At 43.6% G+C, this 17,861-nt stretch overlaps 1 protein-coding gene across 2 annotated transcripts in view; it reads right to left on the reverse strand.

Moving 5' to 3' along the window:
* Positions 1-17,861, reverse strand: part of LOC135263622 (A disintegrin and metalloproteinase with thrombospondin motifs 2-like) — a 67,838-nt gene that overhangs the window by 21,784 nt on the left and 28,193 nt on the right. For both annotated transcript variants that reach the window (XM_064351882.1, XM_064351885.1), the window contains exons 4-7: positions 8,700-8,905; positions 4,349-4,432; positions 1,008-1,164; positions 211-316 (exon numbers count right to left, since the gene is read on the reverse strand). In XM_064351882.1, the coding sequence (XP_064207952.1) occupies positions 211-316; positions 1,008-1,164; positions 4,349-4,432; positions 8,700-8,905 (553 nt within the window). The remainder of the gene's footprint in view (positions 1-210; positions 317-1,007; positions 1,165-4,348; positions 4,433-8,699; positions 8,906-17,861) is intronic.

A 17,861-nucleotide genomic window follows, 5' to 3' on the forward strand; every position in this document is an offset into this window, starting at 1 on the left:
GGGAAGCCGATCACTGCATGAACGTCCAATCAGTAACCAGGGAGCCTATCTGTGCATGAACATCCAATCATCAACCAGGAAACCTATTTGTGCATGAACATCCAATGATTAACCAGGAAGTCAGTCTGTGCGTGAACATCCAATCATTAACCAGGAAGCCTATCTGTGCATGAACATGCTTGTGTGTGCCTCATATGGGGAGCTGCATACACGTGTCCAGTCTCGTGTGCGACCACAAAGGCGGAGGAGAAGCCGTCCTCATGGTTTAGGGTGCAGCTACGCACAGGGTGACACATTCCCGTCACTGGGGCGTAACCTGGGAAACATGAGAGAAGGAGTGGGAAAAAAAGAATTTTACTCAACATCTACAACTTTGCTTCTCACATACCTCACTATTCAAAAGCAGTGTTTTCAGAATAAGATGATCTGTTCTGATAAAGCAAAAAAGTAGAAAGAAGGTATTTTGTTAAGGCCCTAAGATGCCAATACACAAATATATTAGGAGTAGTATCCCTTCTCCTTTAAAGGTCTAAAACCAAAGACAATTCATGACAAATGTATACTAATAATAATTCAGTGGTTCCCACCCTGATTCCTGGAGATCTACCATCCTGTAGGTTTCCATTTCATCCAACCCTAAGAAAGGTGTGCTTTCTTAGGGTTGGAGTGAAAACCTACAGGACAGTAGATCTCCAGGAACAGGTTTGAGAACCACTGTAATCAATTCTTGTCTTTGTGTGAGCATTTGATAGACAGTGACAGCGAGTGTAAGCCAGATGAAACTGCTGGCCTTGTGTGTGTGGGAGTGTGTGAATTTCATGCCAATAAAGCATTTTTTAATTTTAATTTGAATTTAAGTGTTTGTATGTGTGTGTGTGTGTGTGTGTGTGTGTGTTTGCACATGTGCGTGTGCATGAGCTTCAGTGTGAGCATGAGTGTGTGTGTGTGTGTGTGTGTGTGTGTGCATGCTTGTGTGTATGTGCATGCGTGCGCGTGCATGTGCTGACCCTGCATGCCAGTGGGGCCGAACTCGCGGCGGGTGAGGAAGATGGCGTGGTCGTGATGCTCAGCATCGCCTGCATCCTCCTTCTGCTGCAGAAAGGCCCACCGACAAACATTCTCCAAACTCTGAGAGGGGTTCCCCAGCTCTATCAGACTCGTGGACTAAGACAGACAGATAGACAGAAAGACATAAAGACAGACAGACAGACAGACAGACAGACAGATAGATAGATAGATAGAGAGGGGGAAGGAAATAAAAACAGTGAGAAAAATGGTTCAGTTCTTTACTCAGTGTTCTACAGCGATGATTGCAACTGCTCAGCATCTATAAACAAAGGCAAAACACACAACTGCAGAGCGATCTGCGGCTCCTGCCGTTACTCTACCACATAAAGGAATCGCATTTCTCCCCCATGCAGGCGAGCTTCTGTGGCTGTCAGCCACACAGCCGGTGGGACACAAACAATGCTAGCGCAGTACTGTCAGACCCGGGCACTGATCCGGATGAACCCAAACATAGTGTCGTCCAGAAAAACAAGACAAATTGCTGGACAAAAAATATTCCTCTTTATCTTGAGAATCACCATCATGGAACACTGCAATAAAACTGTGTTTGTTCACCCTCCCAAGAATTGGTAAAAATACCATTGACAGTTAACAGTTCAGGGCTTCCAGATTAATAACAATTGCAGAACTTCAAAAGTAAAACTGAGTGCTACTTGTTCAGGAATGTTCAAAACACATTGAATGTACAAAGAAATGACCGTAATAACACGTGCTGAGATGAAGTGTTTCTGCTTTTTTGTTTCCTCCATATTTAAATGAGAGCAAACACATTATCTGCCCTGCCCTTCAGGCCAGGTTGACCCACACCAGGGCAAAGTTATTTCAGCAGTGAGTTCTGCACAGAGGGAAAGCCCCTAAGAGCCATTAGGTTAATAGTCACAAATTCAGCTCTAGAAATCTATGGAAAACTGACTACACATAGGATTTTAAACACTTTCCTTCTTTCGCAAAATCATTCAAAAACTAATTGCCAATGACTATGGCCTTGGATGCTAAATTGCCCTTTTAAATATAAGTAACATGAATTAACCTATAACGTCCTCTTCATTTCAACACACAGATACCGGAGTTCTTCCTTGCAGAAATAGGTACTCCAGTGGTATGTATCTTATATCCTGTAGCTATCTACAACTGTAATGCACGGGGAAATGTTTCCTCTATGTCCCTGGCTCATGGTTTCACCAACACTGCTCCACTAGAGCAGGGATACCCAAATCTGACCCTCAAGGTCAGCAGTCCTGCTGGTTTTCTCTTCTGCCTTATAGGTCACAGCAGTCACTGATTGGCCAGAGATTACACTCAACCTAGTGTGTCAGGTTTAAATCAGTCCCTGATTAGAGGGGAGGAATGATAACCAGCAGTACTAATGGCCCTGTGGGCCAGTGCAGAATTCCAGCTCATTGCCTAAGAAACCATTCTCACTTTCACCAGCAGGTGGAGACCTTGCAGTTATGTGTTCTTTAAAGGTGGACAACGTGGCTGAGGTAAAACAGGACTGAAACAATAACATACACAAAAGCACATATAAACATAGGACATCCTATGTTTTAGGATGTCCTGTCACAAAGAATCAGTGATGATTAAATAATTCAAAGTGACCAATCACATTTGCAGTACCTGCACATGACCAATCAAATTCCCTGTCCTAAGACGTAAGCAATCACATTCACAGTCCAAAAACAATGACATTCTCAAGCATACAGACTTAACACAATCACATTCAGTCACAGATTAACACAAACTTGTGGAAAATCGCCCAAAGTTAATGTACCTTACATGCACGCGCGCACACACACACACACACACACACACCCAGCACACTTTCTCCTGTTTCTGAGATAATAAGGACAGAGCTGTGTCGAGGGCATGGTGGACAAAATATGTGAGAGAATTCTTTGACCTAAAGATCACACAAGGGGTGTTCTGGGTACTGCAGCTGTTGTCACGGCAATCACAAGTGACGGGCAGCTGTGGGGAAGAGACACAGAGCTACCTGTCCTTCCCACTGACAGGTTCATCCGTTACACTCCTGGTCTTTATTTGCTTTCAATCTGAAACATCTTGGGCGTCAGGTCAGGATAACATTGCTGCTTCTGTCAATCCCTCTCACTCAGCATGTGAGAAACCTGGTGGTAATGGGCAGGGAGCAAGACTGAAAAACCAACTGAAAAGCCAAAGATAACCGAAATGAGACGACACATAAAAGCACTTCCCCTTACAAAAAAGATCAGAAACCATATGTGTCAAAAAACCACATGTGAACGCCACACACATACACATGTGAACTATAAAAATAACCCCACTTATAAGGTGAGAGTGGGCTACTTCGAGACGCATGGTTTGTTTTCACACGTGAAAATTGTAGTTTTTTTGCATGTGGCAATTTACATTCACATGTGAAAAAAAGTCAACCATGTGAAAATCGTCCATATATGAAAATGTAAAATTCATGTGTGAAATTGTGATTTTCAAATGTCATAAGGCAAATGTTGCGTACTTTTTTTGTATGGGTTATCTGTATCACACTTAACAGTATTTCAGTTGTTTTTTTCTTTTTGTTTGTTTTGTTTTTACCAAATGACTGAATTAAAGGTGACATTTAATGCTTAAAAGATTGTGTGTTGTATTCCCTGTAATATTAACCATGGAGTTTTGAAAAAAGCTATTCAAGCAAAGCACAAGGAGCAGAGCAGCTACAATGTCCAGTCATGATTCTTTTATGCACAGCCACCAGATCCAGTTCAGTACACCCACTGCCAAATCCCCAATTCATTAGAGGAGCAATGCATAAACAGTAAGATAATTATGCACTTGCAAAGTCATTATTATTTGAGATTATTAGAGATTTAATTAGAGATTATTGAACTATCTTGGTTTTTACAACAGATGTAGCGTACTTAAAATCCCAGGATGATATATTTATTTCCAGGGTTTCGCTGAGTATATTCGGGAGCATACCTTTCTGTGATGCAGTACACAGTACGGTTGGGAAATAGTATGGAAGATATTTTTTGCATACTGCCCATGGCGTACTAAAATTTCTGGTAGACAGTACATACAGTATTTTGAGGACACAGTAGTTGGGAGGCTGATTCGGTCACAACCATAATGTCAAATATTTCCCAACTAATAGTGCTGTGGGGTCCTCAGGCAAAGCCTGATCAATTTAAGGGTCCTTGAAATTAAACTGATTTGTTCTCAGGTTAGCTCCTATTCAGCAGTTTTCCTTCCAAACACCTTCTGCGTACAACTGCCTTACAGATAACGAGGGCCCACTCACCTTTGCATAGCTCAGCATGATCATCCGCACCAGAACCACGTTGATCCGGGTCCCCAGGGAACTGTCCTGGTAAACTTCATTCACCTGGAGAAGCACACACAACCAGTACCGGCTGAGAAAACTTGATCCAGTTCAGCATTCAAACACAACAAAGGCAGGCGTAACCAGTCCTGTCCTGGCGAACTGCGTTTTATGCTGTTTTTTTTTTTGTTGTTGTTTTTTTTGACTTGTTTCCCCACACTCTTATCCAAGGCAACATAGAACTGATATGTTTGTTAATTATTCTGCAGGAACTTTCTGAGGCTGCTCACATGTGCAATAAAGGTGGCATATGTAGGATTATATATATATATATATATATATATATATATATATACTTTATTGAACCGCATGGGGTAATTTGTTCTCTGCATGTAACCTATCTTAGCTACCTAGGAGCAGTGGGCAGCCACCCAGTTCTGAGGCCAATGCCTTGGTCAAGGGAAAAGTTAGAAGTGTACCAATCCTGACATGCATGTTTCTCAGAACTTAAAACCTGGAACTTCCCGGTCATGACTGTGGTTCCACCGGCAAAACAAGAATTTGCACAGGCGCGCTGTGTTTTCAAAGCAAATGAACGTCAACGCAAGAAGAACTCGCGCACACGCAGCGCTGACAAACATCAAGACGAGAATAATTCGCGCACATGCGCGCTGTGTTTTTAACGCTGATGAAAGAGCACTTGCTCTCTCTCTATCTCGTCCCAACTGTGCCGGCTGGCACACAGCGAGGCAACAAAAGCCGTGCAGAAATAACTGTGCCGCAGACATGAGAGGGCGGACGAAGGCTCGAGGCCCTGTTGCGAGGCTCTGCTCACAGAAAAACACAGGGACAAAAAAATGTAAACAAACTGCATCGTGGGAGTTATCGGGCTCAGCGCTGACAGTGATGGTCTGTCGACTGTAGTAGTTAGCGGCTCGTTTTTTAAACAGTGCCACTTCGCTGCACTAATAATTCGCATGAGTTGTTTTACTAGTTGCTTGTATTAATATATCCTGTTGACTACGATACATGCAGTATGTGGTATTTAAGTGTGTGTTATCACATTTTTAATAGTGATACTTTATTTAGGTTGTTTTATATACAAAATTTACTTATGCAGCACTTTTCATGCAAACAGCTCCAAGTGCTGCGCAATCCAGATTAAATTGCTTATGTTATTGTATACGCTATTTTGTACAGAAAGTCTCTGTGGGTAGACAGAACTGATAATTACATAACTGGAAATGTAAATACTCTCGGAGTGAACCGAGTGGAGAAACTGATTGGTAGCCCTGCCTCTTTAAACACTTTTACAGAGATAATGCATTCCACACACTTCCTGCCCAAACCCATTTAGAGACGGTTCAGACAGACCGTGATCTATTCACACACAGGATGGCAAACAGGTAGTGGACTTGTCATTTAATCAAATGGTGGTTCAGGTTTAGCACAGATGCATGAATTAGTTAGTCTGTCAAACCTCTTTGGTCAACCCTGGCCACACCCTTATGTAGCACTTTGTACCTGTAACAAAATAAGCAATAATATGGTGTATGCGCCGGTAATGTTTGGATTCCCTAAAAATCTGAACGAAACAAAAGGCCTCAGGCACCTGTGGTGCTTGGGCGGCTAAGGAGGAGAATAATAATCAGAAGAGTATTTTAAGGGCCTATTCAGATGATTCAAAAGCCATTCTCAACGGATTAGCATGTATCCAGGGCACCAATACCATACACCTGCTTTTGAGCCCTGCTCCTGAACCCCTCCACCTGCCCAAACTGGCCCAACAGGGACACAGTGGGGTTCCGTGTGCCCAGGAGGGCAGACCTGCCGGGGCCTGAAAAACGCCAGCATCGCTGCAGTTTCTCACCTCTCAACCTCATCACCTATTTTTTTTTATTAAAACAGGAAAAAAAAAACTTTTCATAGCACCACACCCCTCTGGCGACAGGAGTCTCTCGGCTTTCTTTCCTTTCTGCACGCCTCTAACTCTCTTTGCTCCCCCCCATTTTCTATCTGTAGAGGCTGTAAGACAGGCTGCAATACTCTCTCTCTCACTCTCCCTCTCTCTCACTCACATGTTCTCTCTCTCTCTCCCTATCTCTCTCTCTCACTCTTCCTCTCACTCACACATTCTCTCTCTATCTCTGTCTCTCCCTATATCTCTCTCCTCTCACCCTCTCTCCCTCTCTCTCACTCTCTTTCCCTCTCTGTCTCTCTCTCTCTCTCTCTCTCTGTCTCTCTCTCTCTCTCTCCCCCCCCCCCCTCTCTGCGCAGCGGACCCCTCATTAGCACAGGGCTTCCACGGGGCTCGGACTGCATTTCATTACTGGGCGCGGTGCAGCGGGGAGATTAACGGGAGTCCAGGGGTCGCGCTGTCGGAGGATCATTAGGACTGCGCCAAGGACGCGGCAAGGTCGCTCTCTCCCGCGCTGGAGAGGAGAGGGTGGGAGAGGAATAGAGAGAGCTGCCCCAACAGCTATATGTAGCATCCATCCATCGCCAGTCGCCAGAGTGGAGAGGGGGTTTCAGGTTTATGTATATATGGGTTACGTTAATAAATTATGCCAGTCTTTCTGTTTCTGTGATTGGTTAGATTATAGTGTGCCAGTGTTGATTACAGTGCATCGCTGTTCTGCTGTTCTGTGTTATTACATATGTGTGTAGTTATTTGCAGAGCATGCTATATATGCTCTGCAAATAACACCAATGAAGAACCATCCATTTTAAAAAGTACAGAACAGACAGGGGAAGAAAGAAAGCAAGAGGGGAGGAAGAAATGAAGATGTAAAGTGAAAGGGATGGAAAGACATTTTCTGTGTTTCACTTTCTCCTCCTATTATGGAGAGCAGGAGAAAAGCACCACAGGGAATAAACTTTAAAAATGAGTGTTGGCTAAAAACATTTTAAGGCCGTGTATCTTAATATAACATTGTTTAAACTGTATTTGTAAAATACCAACATATTTACTGTAGCACCTCTAACTGAAGACAGCAACCCCACACAGGAATGCACAACAACACTGTCCGACGTGGGATTCAAACCCACGTGTTCAAGTTTTCAAAACACTAAGCACTGGACCTGTACACTTATGGTTAGAAGCCAAGCAGATTAAGAGTTTATTTTCGGTGAAAACAAAAAGAATTCTCAGACCTTCAACACCGCGGAGCACTGAGGTGGAAGAGGTCTCGGAGGTGAAAAAAAGGAAGAGAGAGAGAAAAAGAGAAAGAAGAGAAAGAAACAAAAAGAGAGAGGGAAATAAAAATGGGTCGCTCAGATGGATACTCCTTCTCAGCATTCCTTCTGCATCTGTTTATCTTTTCCTTCATGTGACACCTGCTGTAATACATAGCTATGCGAGATTTTTTTATTTTTCATGTCAACTACTGAGAGGCAAGCTGAGCTGCAGCAGGACTGCGTGAGTGGGAGTGTGACTTGCAGCGCGCTCATTCATCTAGTTTTTTGCACTGATTTATTCCGACTGCGCTTTTCCTAAACAACGTCCCCCCCCCCCCTTCTCTTCCCCCCTTTCTTCTCCTCAATTTGGAGTCAGCGACTGTGCTTCTCCCGTCACCCCTCTGCCTGAAGGGCGTTGACACCGCCGCTGCGCTCGTCTTTGAGCCTGCAGGCCACACAGTACTGTACGAGAGAGTCGGCAGCCACTGGAGAGAGGCGCATCTCTCAATGATGAGAACAGGTTGCCTGTGGGAGTTCAGAATATTGCGAGGAAATTGAGAGGAAATGTTTTTTTTTCTTTTTCTCAAGGAACCATAAAGCAATGTAATTACATAATAAAATAGAATAGATAATGGACACTGTGACCAGGTAATGCTGCCCATGCTCTGTTCCGATGCAGACATAGGAATCTAGGAATCCAGGCACAGCTGTTACAGGAGAGCACACAGGGTTCGACTCTCATCAGTTACTTGGAGATCCCAGCCTTGGACATGTCAAGGACTCATTAGAGGCTTGCTCTTGCTTGAGGAAACACAGAACATAAATCCTTCACACCTCTGCTTAAAAGACCTTGGCCCTGAGGCAAAAAGGGAGCAAAAGAGAGAGAGGGAAAGAGCGAGAAAGAGGGAGAGATAGACTGAGCATGAGAAAGGGTGAGGAAAAGAGTAAGGGAATGGAGATGGAGAGAAAAAATGAACGATAGAATGAGAGAGTGAGCGATACAGAGAGAGAGACAGAGCAGGTGCTGTAACTGGTGGAGTGCTGCACTGGGCCACACACTATGCAGACCACAACATGGGCCAACTGGGGGAACAGTTGTATGGAATACTGATTTTCCCATGGGGTGCTGGGAGAAGTGCCCAGGGAGACTTACGATGTTCATGAGGGTCAGCAGGTACCTCTGGACGCTCTCCTTCCCGTGGAACTGAACCACAGAGTAGTCCACTCCCAGCAGCACCTCGATGCTGTAGGGCTGGTCTGTCGCCTGCCTGCGGACCCTCTGCGACCGGGTCCGGTTCAGGTTCTGCTCCACTCCTCTGAACAGTGTCTCCAGGTCAGTCAGTCCATCCAGTGCGGAACCTGCCGGAAGGAACCGCAGTTAACAGCCAAACTTCAGTGCACCAATTTACCCAGCAGACAGAAGCACACAGAGGGTCTGTAGGGCCGACTGAGTTTCCAGTGGCTATCGCAGGGGTGGTGCATTTCGGGCCAGTGTGTATGCTGGTTTTTGTTTCTACAAATTACCCTGGCTAAATGCTACGCCAGCGCTGGTTCACTCGTGGATTAGATCACGATAAAATGTAAAATGTTTCATACAGGGACACAAGAAGAGTCTTCGTCTGTCATTCATGCCCTTACCAAGAAATGTCGCTGAAATGTCAGATGGCATAAATGTTAGAGCTAATTAAGTAATTAAGGCAAGAAGTCGGAATGAAAACCAGAAACATATATGGCTCTCATTGCCCACTTCTGGGTTATCATGTCAAAATAATGAGATGTGATTCTCTGTCTAAAGTTGGTAGGCAGGATATTGCAACTTTCATAGAGCAGGGTTTGTAACGGGATTAACAACTACAGAACATTTTTTTCAGGTCGATTTCTGTCAGTTATTTTCAGAGCCTTCCCCTCTTTCTTTCTCATAAACAGGAACGATCTCTGTCAGAGAGTGTGGGGTACGGCGTGGGAGGTACCCCGCTGGGAACGTGTCCTGTCTCTCTGTCAGCTGGGCCATCCATCACTAAGTTCTCATGCAACGTTGCCCTGGCAACTTGTTCTCCGGTGAACCAGCAGAGGCGAGGCATTGTCTCCCACCAGTAACACGTTGAGAAAAAGAAAGAAAAAAAACGCGCAGTAACTTCAAGTGACCGAGTCAAAACTGCAAAATGCGCACTAGTGTGGAAACTACAAAAGCTAAATATCACATGTTAATAATGATAAGTAGCATTTGTTTTTTTTTTGTTTTTTTTTTAAATAAAATAAATAAAACCAGCCCAGCATTGATAAAGAACGTTTTTTTAACAAGCATGAAAATTTCACAGTTTGATTCACACCTGGGGATATGAAATGTGCTACCTGTAACTCTCCAAAGATGAAACTCAGCGTGTAGCTTTGGGACTTGCGTTCAGGTTACAATCCTGTCATCTGCATGTCATTACATCCCATAGGACAGGTGGGAAAATGAGTAAAGCGGCTCACCTTCTAAGAGTGTAGTCATTCTTTTCTTTTCTGTTCCACTGTAAGTGGGGATTATACAGCCTAACAGTCATGTGTGTGTGTGTGTGTGTGTGTGTATATATATATATATATAAGTACTGTTGACAAGTACCTTTCAGTTTTTTTTAAAATCACAATATGGAAAAATAAAAATAACACATTAACAGGAGTGGTTTTTATTTACACAGGAACACAAGACCCCCAGGCTAAGGGTGCTGCAATGAACAACGTAATGAAATGTAATTCACAGGATGCTTTTCTTATCCTGCCCTCTCAAGGGATCCCACAAGGGAGCTGTTTGCCCGTTCACTTTCCTTTAAAAATGAATCCTGATTTTAAAAATGTTTTTTTTTTAACCGACGGAGGAAACGGCTGTGTCTCTGGGAACATTTGGGAAGCCGTGCTCGGGACAGACTCACACCTGTACGGGACGAGCACGCTGAGGACTCACGTGGTCCTGCAGCACACTGCCAACCGCCCCCCCCCCCACCCACCCAACCGCCCAAGCCCCAGCCCTCCTCCAACTCTCAGAACCTCCAGTTTCCCCAAGAAAAGGGCCTCTAACCTTCTGGAGATGTCCTTCGCCCCCTACTGGCAGTGCTTATGGACTGTCTGGGCTTTTTACATGGAACAGACTGATTAATCATGTTGTGCCTCTCTTGTGCCATCGTTCACAAACTCCATAATAAAAACAGAAGTAAGCTGTGTAGCTGCTCTGCATCCAGGCATCTGCTAAGAACACAAGACTTTGAATGCACTGATCCGCACTTAAAGCACATGCTCAGGAATAGACACTGAGCATCCAGAACCTGAACCCTCTTCTTCTGCACAAAGACACAAGCAGGACTTGCTGACCACCAGAACAATGAAAGAAACCAACAAAACCATAGCTGATCAATTAACGGTTTCTTTTCACTCCAAGACAAATACCGTGCAGGCGCAAATACAAACAAACTAAATATGCACTAAATATGTGCGGATATTTCATGGCGACAGCAAAACTTTTTTTGTCACTGAGTTAAAGCCAAGGCAACGGTCACAAATTCAAAAATCTAATCGTAGCTGAAAAACAGACTCAGAGGAAGATGACGAGTTGAACGGGCGAGCCGTGCGCTTGACTGAGGTCACCACCTCACAGGCCCTCGTGACCTCTGGTCTGGCACGCGGGTGTAATTCTGCGAACCCAACCCTCAGTTCTGAGACGGTGTGAATTGTGGAATGGTGCGAATGACAGGCGGAGCAGTCAGAAGCTGCATCATCCCGCTCGCTCTCACCCAAAATGCCCTTCCCCAACTCAACAGCAGGATCTCCAAGCTCCTGCCTTTGCTTCTGATGCCCTTAGAAGCCCACATTTGCGACAGCCCTGCTGTACAGACCCTGCCAAGTGAGTGGTGACTCTTATTTGAAATACACCTTCCGTAGGGCCTGCGGTAGAAATAACCGTTAATTTAAGCTGTTGGGATGTTTATTCTGTTCAGCTACCTTGCACCAAGGCCAACAGATTTATAGAAAGCAGGAAGAAGATCCCTTAGGCTCTGAGCAGGGTCCAGGCTGCCTGAATCAACTGGCCATGATTGAGGAGGCCCTTGTCCCAACTGTCAGCTGTGATGCAACAAGTTAAGCCACACCCACCTCTACTTTTGCTGTAAGAACTCAGTATGGTAATTATTCCTTGCTCTCTGGGATAGGTAACACGTGAAAGGCAGTGAGAGAAAAAGCACTTTATTCTTCTCCATTTCTTCCTCTCGTCCAGTTCAAAAATACAAAAATACTAACAGGAAATTAAAATGCCAGTAATGTAAGTTTTTTTTTTTCAATAACATGTACATCATTTTGTAATGAATAAAATCAAATTTAAAATGTTTTTGTTGAGGTGACATTACGAGAACAAAAGAAATTAATTTGGAAGTAGCAACTGTTTAATTTCCCATGGTGTTCTAACGCTGAACTAGATTTCTCAAACTGGAAAGACACTTTCAGCTCAGAAAGGGAGGTTTGTTTAATAATGCCTGACCAATTGATCAATGACACAATCAATGGTGTCAGTCACTTGGTCAGAAAGCATTGTTGGCTATCAGCACTGCCCTCCATATCTCATTACAGCAAGATTATTGTGATACGGCACCAGATTAATCTGAGTTTTGTCTTGGGTTGACTGAATTACGAATGGCCTTAATTAGATTAAGTGCAAAAATACCCTTAAACAGACTAAGCGTCAAATATAGAAAACAGTAGTACACATCTCATCCTCTTTATAATATAATATGCAATATATACAATATACAGTGTGATTGCAAATAGAAATCATTTATGACTCCTACAAAATCCTACAAAACGTATTTGCTGTTCCATGGTAGGACTCACACGTTTCCAACAGAGTGCACTGTAGAAAACGTGACCTAAAAACAGACTGATCACTCTTTATGAGAACTGGATCCCCTGTCTTAGGGGCACTTGAAAATGTCAGCAAAGCTGTCCAACAAGATATGAGCTGTACTTTACTGAGAGATTACAGAGTTAACGCACACTCACTGAATCTGAAGAACAGAAAGAGAGAGAGAGAGAGAGAGAGAGAGAGAGAGAGAGAGAGAGAGAGAGAGAGAGAGAGAGAGAGAGAGATTGTGTGGTCATATACACCCTTATGACATTCACTGATCCCAACTGCACTTTACTGAGAAGAACAAGAACAGGAAACAGACTATGAAGTAGCAAACTTGTTTTTTTCTGTTCTGTTATATGCTAGCCCATAACTAAAGAATACAGATGTTGGGTCACACAGAGTTCAACAACACAAGCAAGAGTGGCATATAGAATTCCAACCTTGAACCATGACCTCAGGGCATCAACGTCAGCCCTGTCAGTTGGTGGATGTTAATTTCTTCCTTTTTTGTTGGAACTTGCAAGAAGAAAAATCATTTTGAATGAGCTGTTACGTGCACACAACACGTGACCCAGCTAGCAATATAACAGCTTGACTGTTGAGTTTCAGTGTTTCAGAAATATTTTATACAAAGTTGTGCCAGAAGAACATCATGGAGAGTTGACTGTTTTCTGAATAGAATGCTGTTGTTAAATTGTAAGGCTAAAATACATGGTTTGAACAGGGCACTAGGAGAAACACTGACCTCCACAAAGATAAATGTTTTCCTTTAGTGTTGTTGGTACGTTGCTGGTAATTGTATAATTTGGATGCAGTGCACTCTCTCATTCCAAAGCATTGCTTGGAAGGTCTTAACCTGTGCGTCAATAACTCAAGAGAGCCTGATGTGGATAAGAAAACCGCAGCCTGTATCATACATATCCACAATATTACACAAATCAAATTCATTACTACATTTGAATGGTATTCACACAGTTGTTACAATGTATGGCAAAAATATTTTTGAACATATGTGAGCTATGTGTTAGGTATATGCTTGGCATATTACATTATAAGAAGGGGCAAGCCACAGAAGGTGTATTCAATCATTCAGAGCAGGGCTGCCCAAACCTGTTCCTGTAGATCTACCATTACTGTATATATTCACTCCAACCCTTACAAAGCACAACTTATTAATTCTAGAGCTCTCTTTGAGCTGCTAATTGGTAGAATCAGGTGTGCCAAATTAGGGTTGAAGTGAAACCCTACCAGGACGGTGGATCTCTAGGACCAGGGTTGGGCAGCCCTGAATTGGAGGGTTGTGGGCTTGGACAGTTGATAGCATCCTGGCGTGAAGCAGATCTTTGGATTCTCTCAAGTGCAGAAGGTAATAACGCTAGGTGCTCGGAGGTCACAGCGCCACCTGGTGGCTCATGGTAAGAATGACTGTTTAATACAGTGTGTAGGAGGGGAAGTAAGGGAGGAGTTAAGCAGGATGTTACATTAGGGCCATATTTAACCATAAACCACCCATGTCAGTTTGAATATCTCTATAATATACTTTTCTCTGGTCAGCCACGTGACTCTTCTGTGTCCTGTCAAATGGTAAAACAGGTCATATTCTTCCATGTTCTTCATATTATTCCCTTTCCAATCTTATTTCCATCCAAAATCAAGATGGCACAAGACTTTCTTTCAGAATCCAGAAATGAAATCTGGCACACATACTTAAGAAGGCCCAACTAACCCTCACATGGTAAAATAAAAATATCACTTTGAGCGGAAGTAAGTGTAGGAGTTTTCACAAGTGTGGATCCTCTAATGTGACACTTTGACTCTGAACCTTATGCCAAGTGCATATGCTTGTTTTCTTACAAGACTTTATCTTCCCCACGTTTGTAAAATATTACAGCCAGAATCCTAATCATTGTAACTATAACTACACAGGTCCGGGTGGGAATAAAACTCCTGTTCCCCTCAGGAACAAGATACAATTTCCCATCATGACCCACCACTGGCCAGGGGTGCCACCAGAGACTTTGAGCCCCATGAAAAGATCTCACATTGAGCCCCACTAACCCCGGCCACTCCATCCCAGCACAATTCTTTCCTGGTCAGTCAGGCCCCCTGGAAACATCCTAATTTGCCGCCCTCCACCGCCCCCACCAACCCCCCCCCCCCCCACTACAGCACTCCTGCCACTTGCCGAGGGGCAAAAGAACTTGCCCCCTCAGATTAGTGTCTAATCTAAGGGCTGCACTGCAACACTTTAAAATCACATCCCTCCATTCTTACTGCCTCATCTGCTTCTGACCCTGAAAGGCCCGACTAGGTGCCACGAGAGGGAATATTCAAATGCTGCAGAGGAGGAAAGATGCGTTGTTTATCGCAGCTATTTTGTCTATTAATAACTACGTCCCACAACACTTTTCTTCGAACAGGTAATGGAAAAGAACAATTGTGCATAGGTGTTTGTAAGGAGAGAGGGAATTAATGCGGATTTTGCATGTGTCACAATGACAGCCACTGACAAAGACCCATGCATAAATAAGTAGACAGCAAAATAATTAAAAATGAATGTAATGTTATTGATTCACTCAATCACTGAATCAAACTGTATTTGTTACAGTGCAGTTTTGTATCGTTTACATAATGTGATTGCCACAAAGCGACATTCATAATTAAAGTCTGTTAAATTAAAGAGCTGCAGGTTTTAACATCACTTATGAATGATGTTGCCTGAAAATGATTTTGGCATGAGCACGGATGCCAAAAAAATCCCCAGGTGGCCATTCCTCTTTTCTCATTTCTTTATCCCCTCTCTCACTTCCTGTCCTGTTTCCGTATGATGCGCTCAGAAGGAATCAGGGAACAAAAAGAATGGAAAGATCTGAGGAAAACTGACAAAAAATTAAATGCAGTCAGACCGTTACTTTCACTTTTTATGCTGCTAGTGTCAATAGCAGATTCAGACGAATTCCTTCCACTGCACAGCTTCTCCAAACTATCAAAGGAATTCCTGTGCTATGCTGAAAAAAAAACACATTATGGCAACTTATAGTGTAATGAGTGTCACTGCTAAAGCTTTTAAAAGGTACTTTACAAAAAAGGGATCATTGAATACAGCCGGTCATGTGACCCCCCCCCCCCCCCAGATTTGGCCTGTAGGTTAGTGGTGTGGTAGTGGCCTTCCGGACGGTGGATCTCTAGGTACAGGGTTGGGCAGGCTTGCTATAAGGCCTTAAATTCTTTTAGGCTTAATACTCAAGGAAAAGGGACATAAAATAAGCTACAGTACTGTAGTTCCTTCCTTTCCTCCAGTACAGGAACCAGTGATCCTGTATTAGCACAGCCAGTGTCGCCACAGAGCCCAATAATGAAGAATTTTACCCACTCCCACCGGTACCCCTTTTTATAACGGTCAGTTTAAAACATCCGTTCTGGAACATCAGAGGACGAGAGGTAAAAAGTCAGTCCACAGCATAACCAAATGGCTGTCATAATTTCAAAAGAAGTAAAGTTGTGGTGTTGAAAGCATATTTGATGCCCATCTACTCAGTGCTCAGTACAGACTGGATTCATTCCAGGCCTGACATGACTCCTGGTCCGTTTTGGATGCGACTTCCAGTCCCGTTGCCAGCCCGAATGCAGAAATAATCAGATCTCGGTGAAGGAGGAAACATTCACTGGACCCGGGTCCAATCAGCTGATCCAACAAAAATATCTGAGAGCCGTCTGCCCTTACGGTCGCAAAGACAGCAAGAAAAACGAGTGAAAGAAAGCACGATATAGTCTACCAACTTTTTTCACATATACCGCAAAATAACACACTACTTAGTGTGGTGTTTTTGCAGACTAGCAGGTATGTCTGTGGTTTAATTCACTACAGGACTAAGCCCACATTCTGCTGGTTCAGTTCAGGAGAATGAACTGCAAGTTGCTTCGACATGCGAGTGGCACAAGTTCATAGTTTCAGTTAATGTTTTAATTCAAGAATACAGTTAGCTTGTTGTCATTTACTTTGTTGTCATTATTATTGTGGGTAAGCAAATAGGGTGTTGTCTTTCTCTCTCCTACCCTCGCCCCCACATTTTAATATCTTTCCTCATTGTTTGGTAACCTTTGTAATCTCATTACCTGCACTGTCGTGAAAAGTCACACCACTAACTAAACCTTTACTGTGACACTTAATTAAGAACAACTTAATTAACTTGGCATCAAAGCTTCTGTGCTCCACTACACACTTAGAGTAAACAGAAAAAAGGAACACATGAACATTCATGTAGAAAAATGGCAAATAAAAACCACTAAGACAGAAGAAAAGGCAAAACTGGAACCCACAACAAGCAAGCAAACAAAATAACACTGGTCCTCATAACACACTCCTCTATAAATAATATTGCATTTTTTAAACCAAGTACAACTTTAGAGCAATAAGCAAACTCCAGGGCTGATGTTGATTTATGACAGCAGTATTTCCCCCTGGCAAAAAGATTCTAATCAGATTTCCACCATCTTGGCTTCACGGGGCCCATGGCTTTGCACAATATCCCCACTCTGCCTCTATGATTTGGTTCCGGTTCTGGAGCCAGACTCCCTAAGTCTTCATTATATTCCAACAATTCAAATGTCAGGCAAGAGCAGGTGCCACGTAAACATGCCACAGGTTTGCGGAAATTCAGCTTTGGGTCGTGCTGTTGCTCGCAGTGGAAAATGTACAGACTATATGTTATTCTTGCGTGTGTGTTTTTTTCCCTCCCATAGAAAATGACTAAAACCCTTCTATACTCTACTCTCCACACTCCACACCAGCTCCCCTCCTACTACCCCTCCCCCCCAACCCAAAACCCCCCCAGCTTCTTTTACCATTTTGTCTCATCTGGGAACGTCTCTAGACGTGTCTGGAAAATAAATTGTGACTGCGGGGTGGTTAGTTCCTGCTCTGTCACTCTGTCTGCGAGCAATCTGACGGAGACAATCTTATTAGCAGAGTTTTAATGTGCTCCCAAGACTCCCCCAGCTCCTGCCAGGTGGAATTTTAATTATAAGGGCAACATTCATATTTTATTCATTCAATTGTGCGACCTTACCGGCTCATTTTACTACTCAAAAGACCCGGAGAGCTAAAGTTGGTGCTCTGCCAGCCCAGCGTGGATACACACACACACATACTCTCAGACACACACACACACATACACACGCACACACACATACTCACACACACACACACACACATCCTCACACACACACGCACACACACGCACACACACACCCTCACACACACACACACACACACAGACACACACACCACATACACACACATACTCACACACACACACACACACACACATCCTACACACACACACACACACACACACATCCTCACACACACACGCACACACACACACACACACCACAACACACACACACACCCTCAACACACAACACATACACACATACTCT

The sequence above is a fragment of the Anguilla rostrata genome, chromosome 9 (assembly GCF_018555375.3).
Source record: "Anguilla rostrata isolate EN2019 chromosome 9, ASM1855537v3, whole genome shotgun sequence".
Taxonomy (NCBI): Eukaryota; Metazoa; Chordata; class Actinopteri; order Anguilliformes; family Anguillidae; genus Anguilla; species Anguilla rostrata.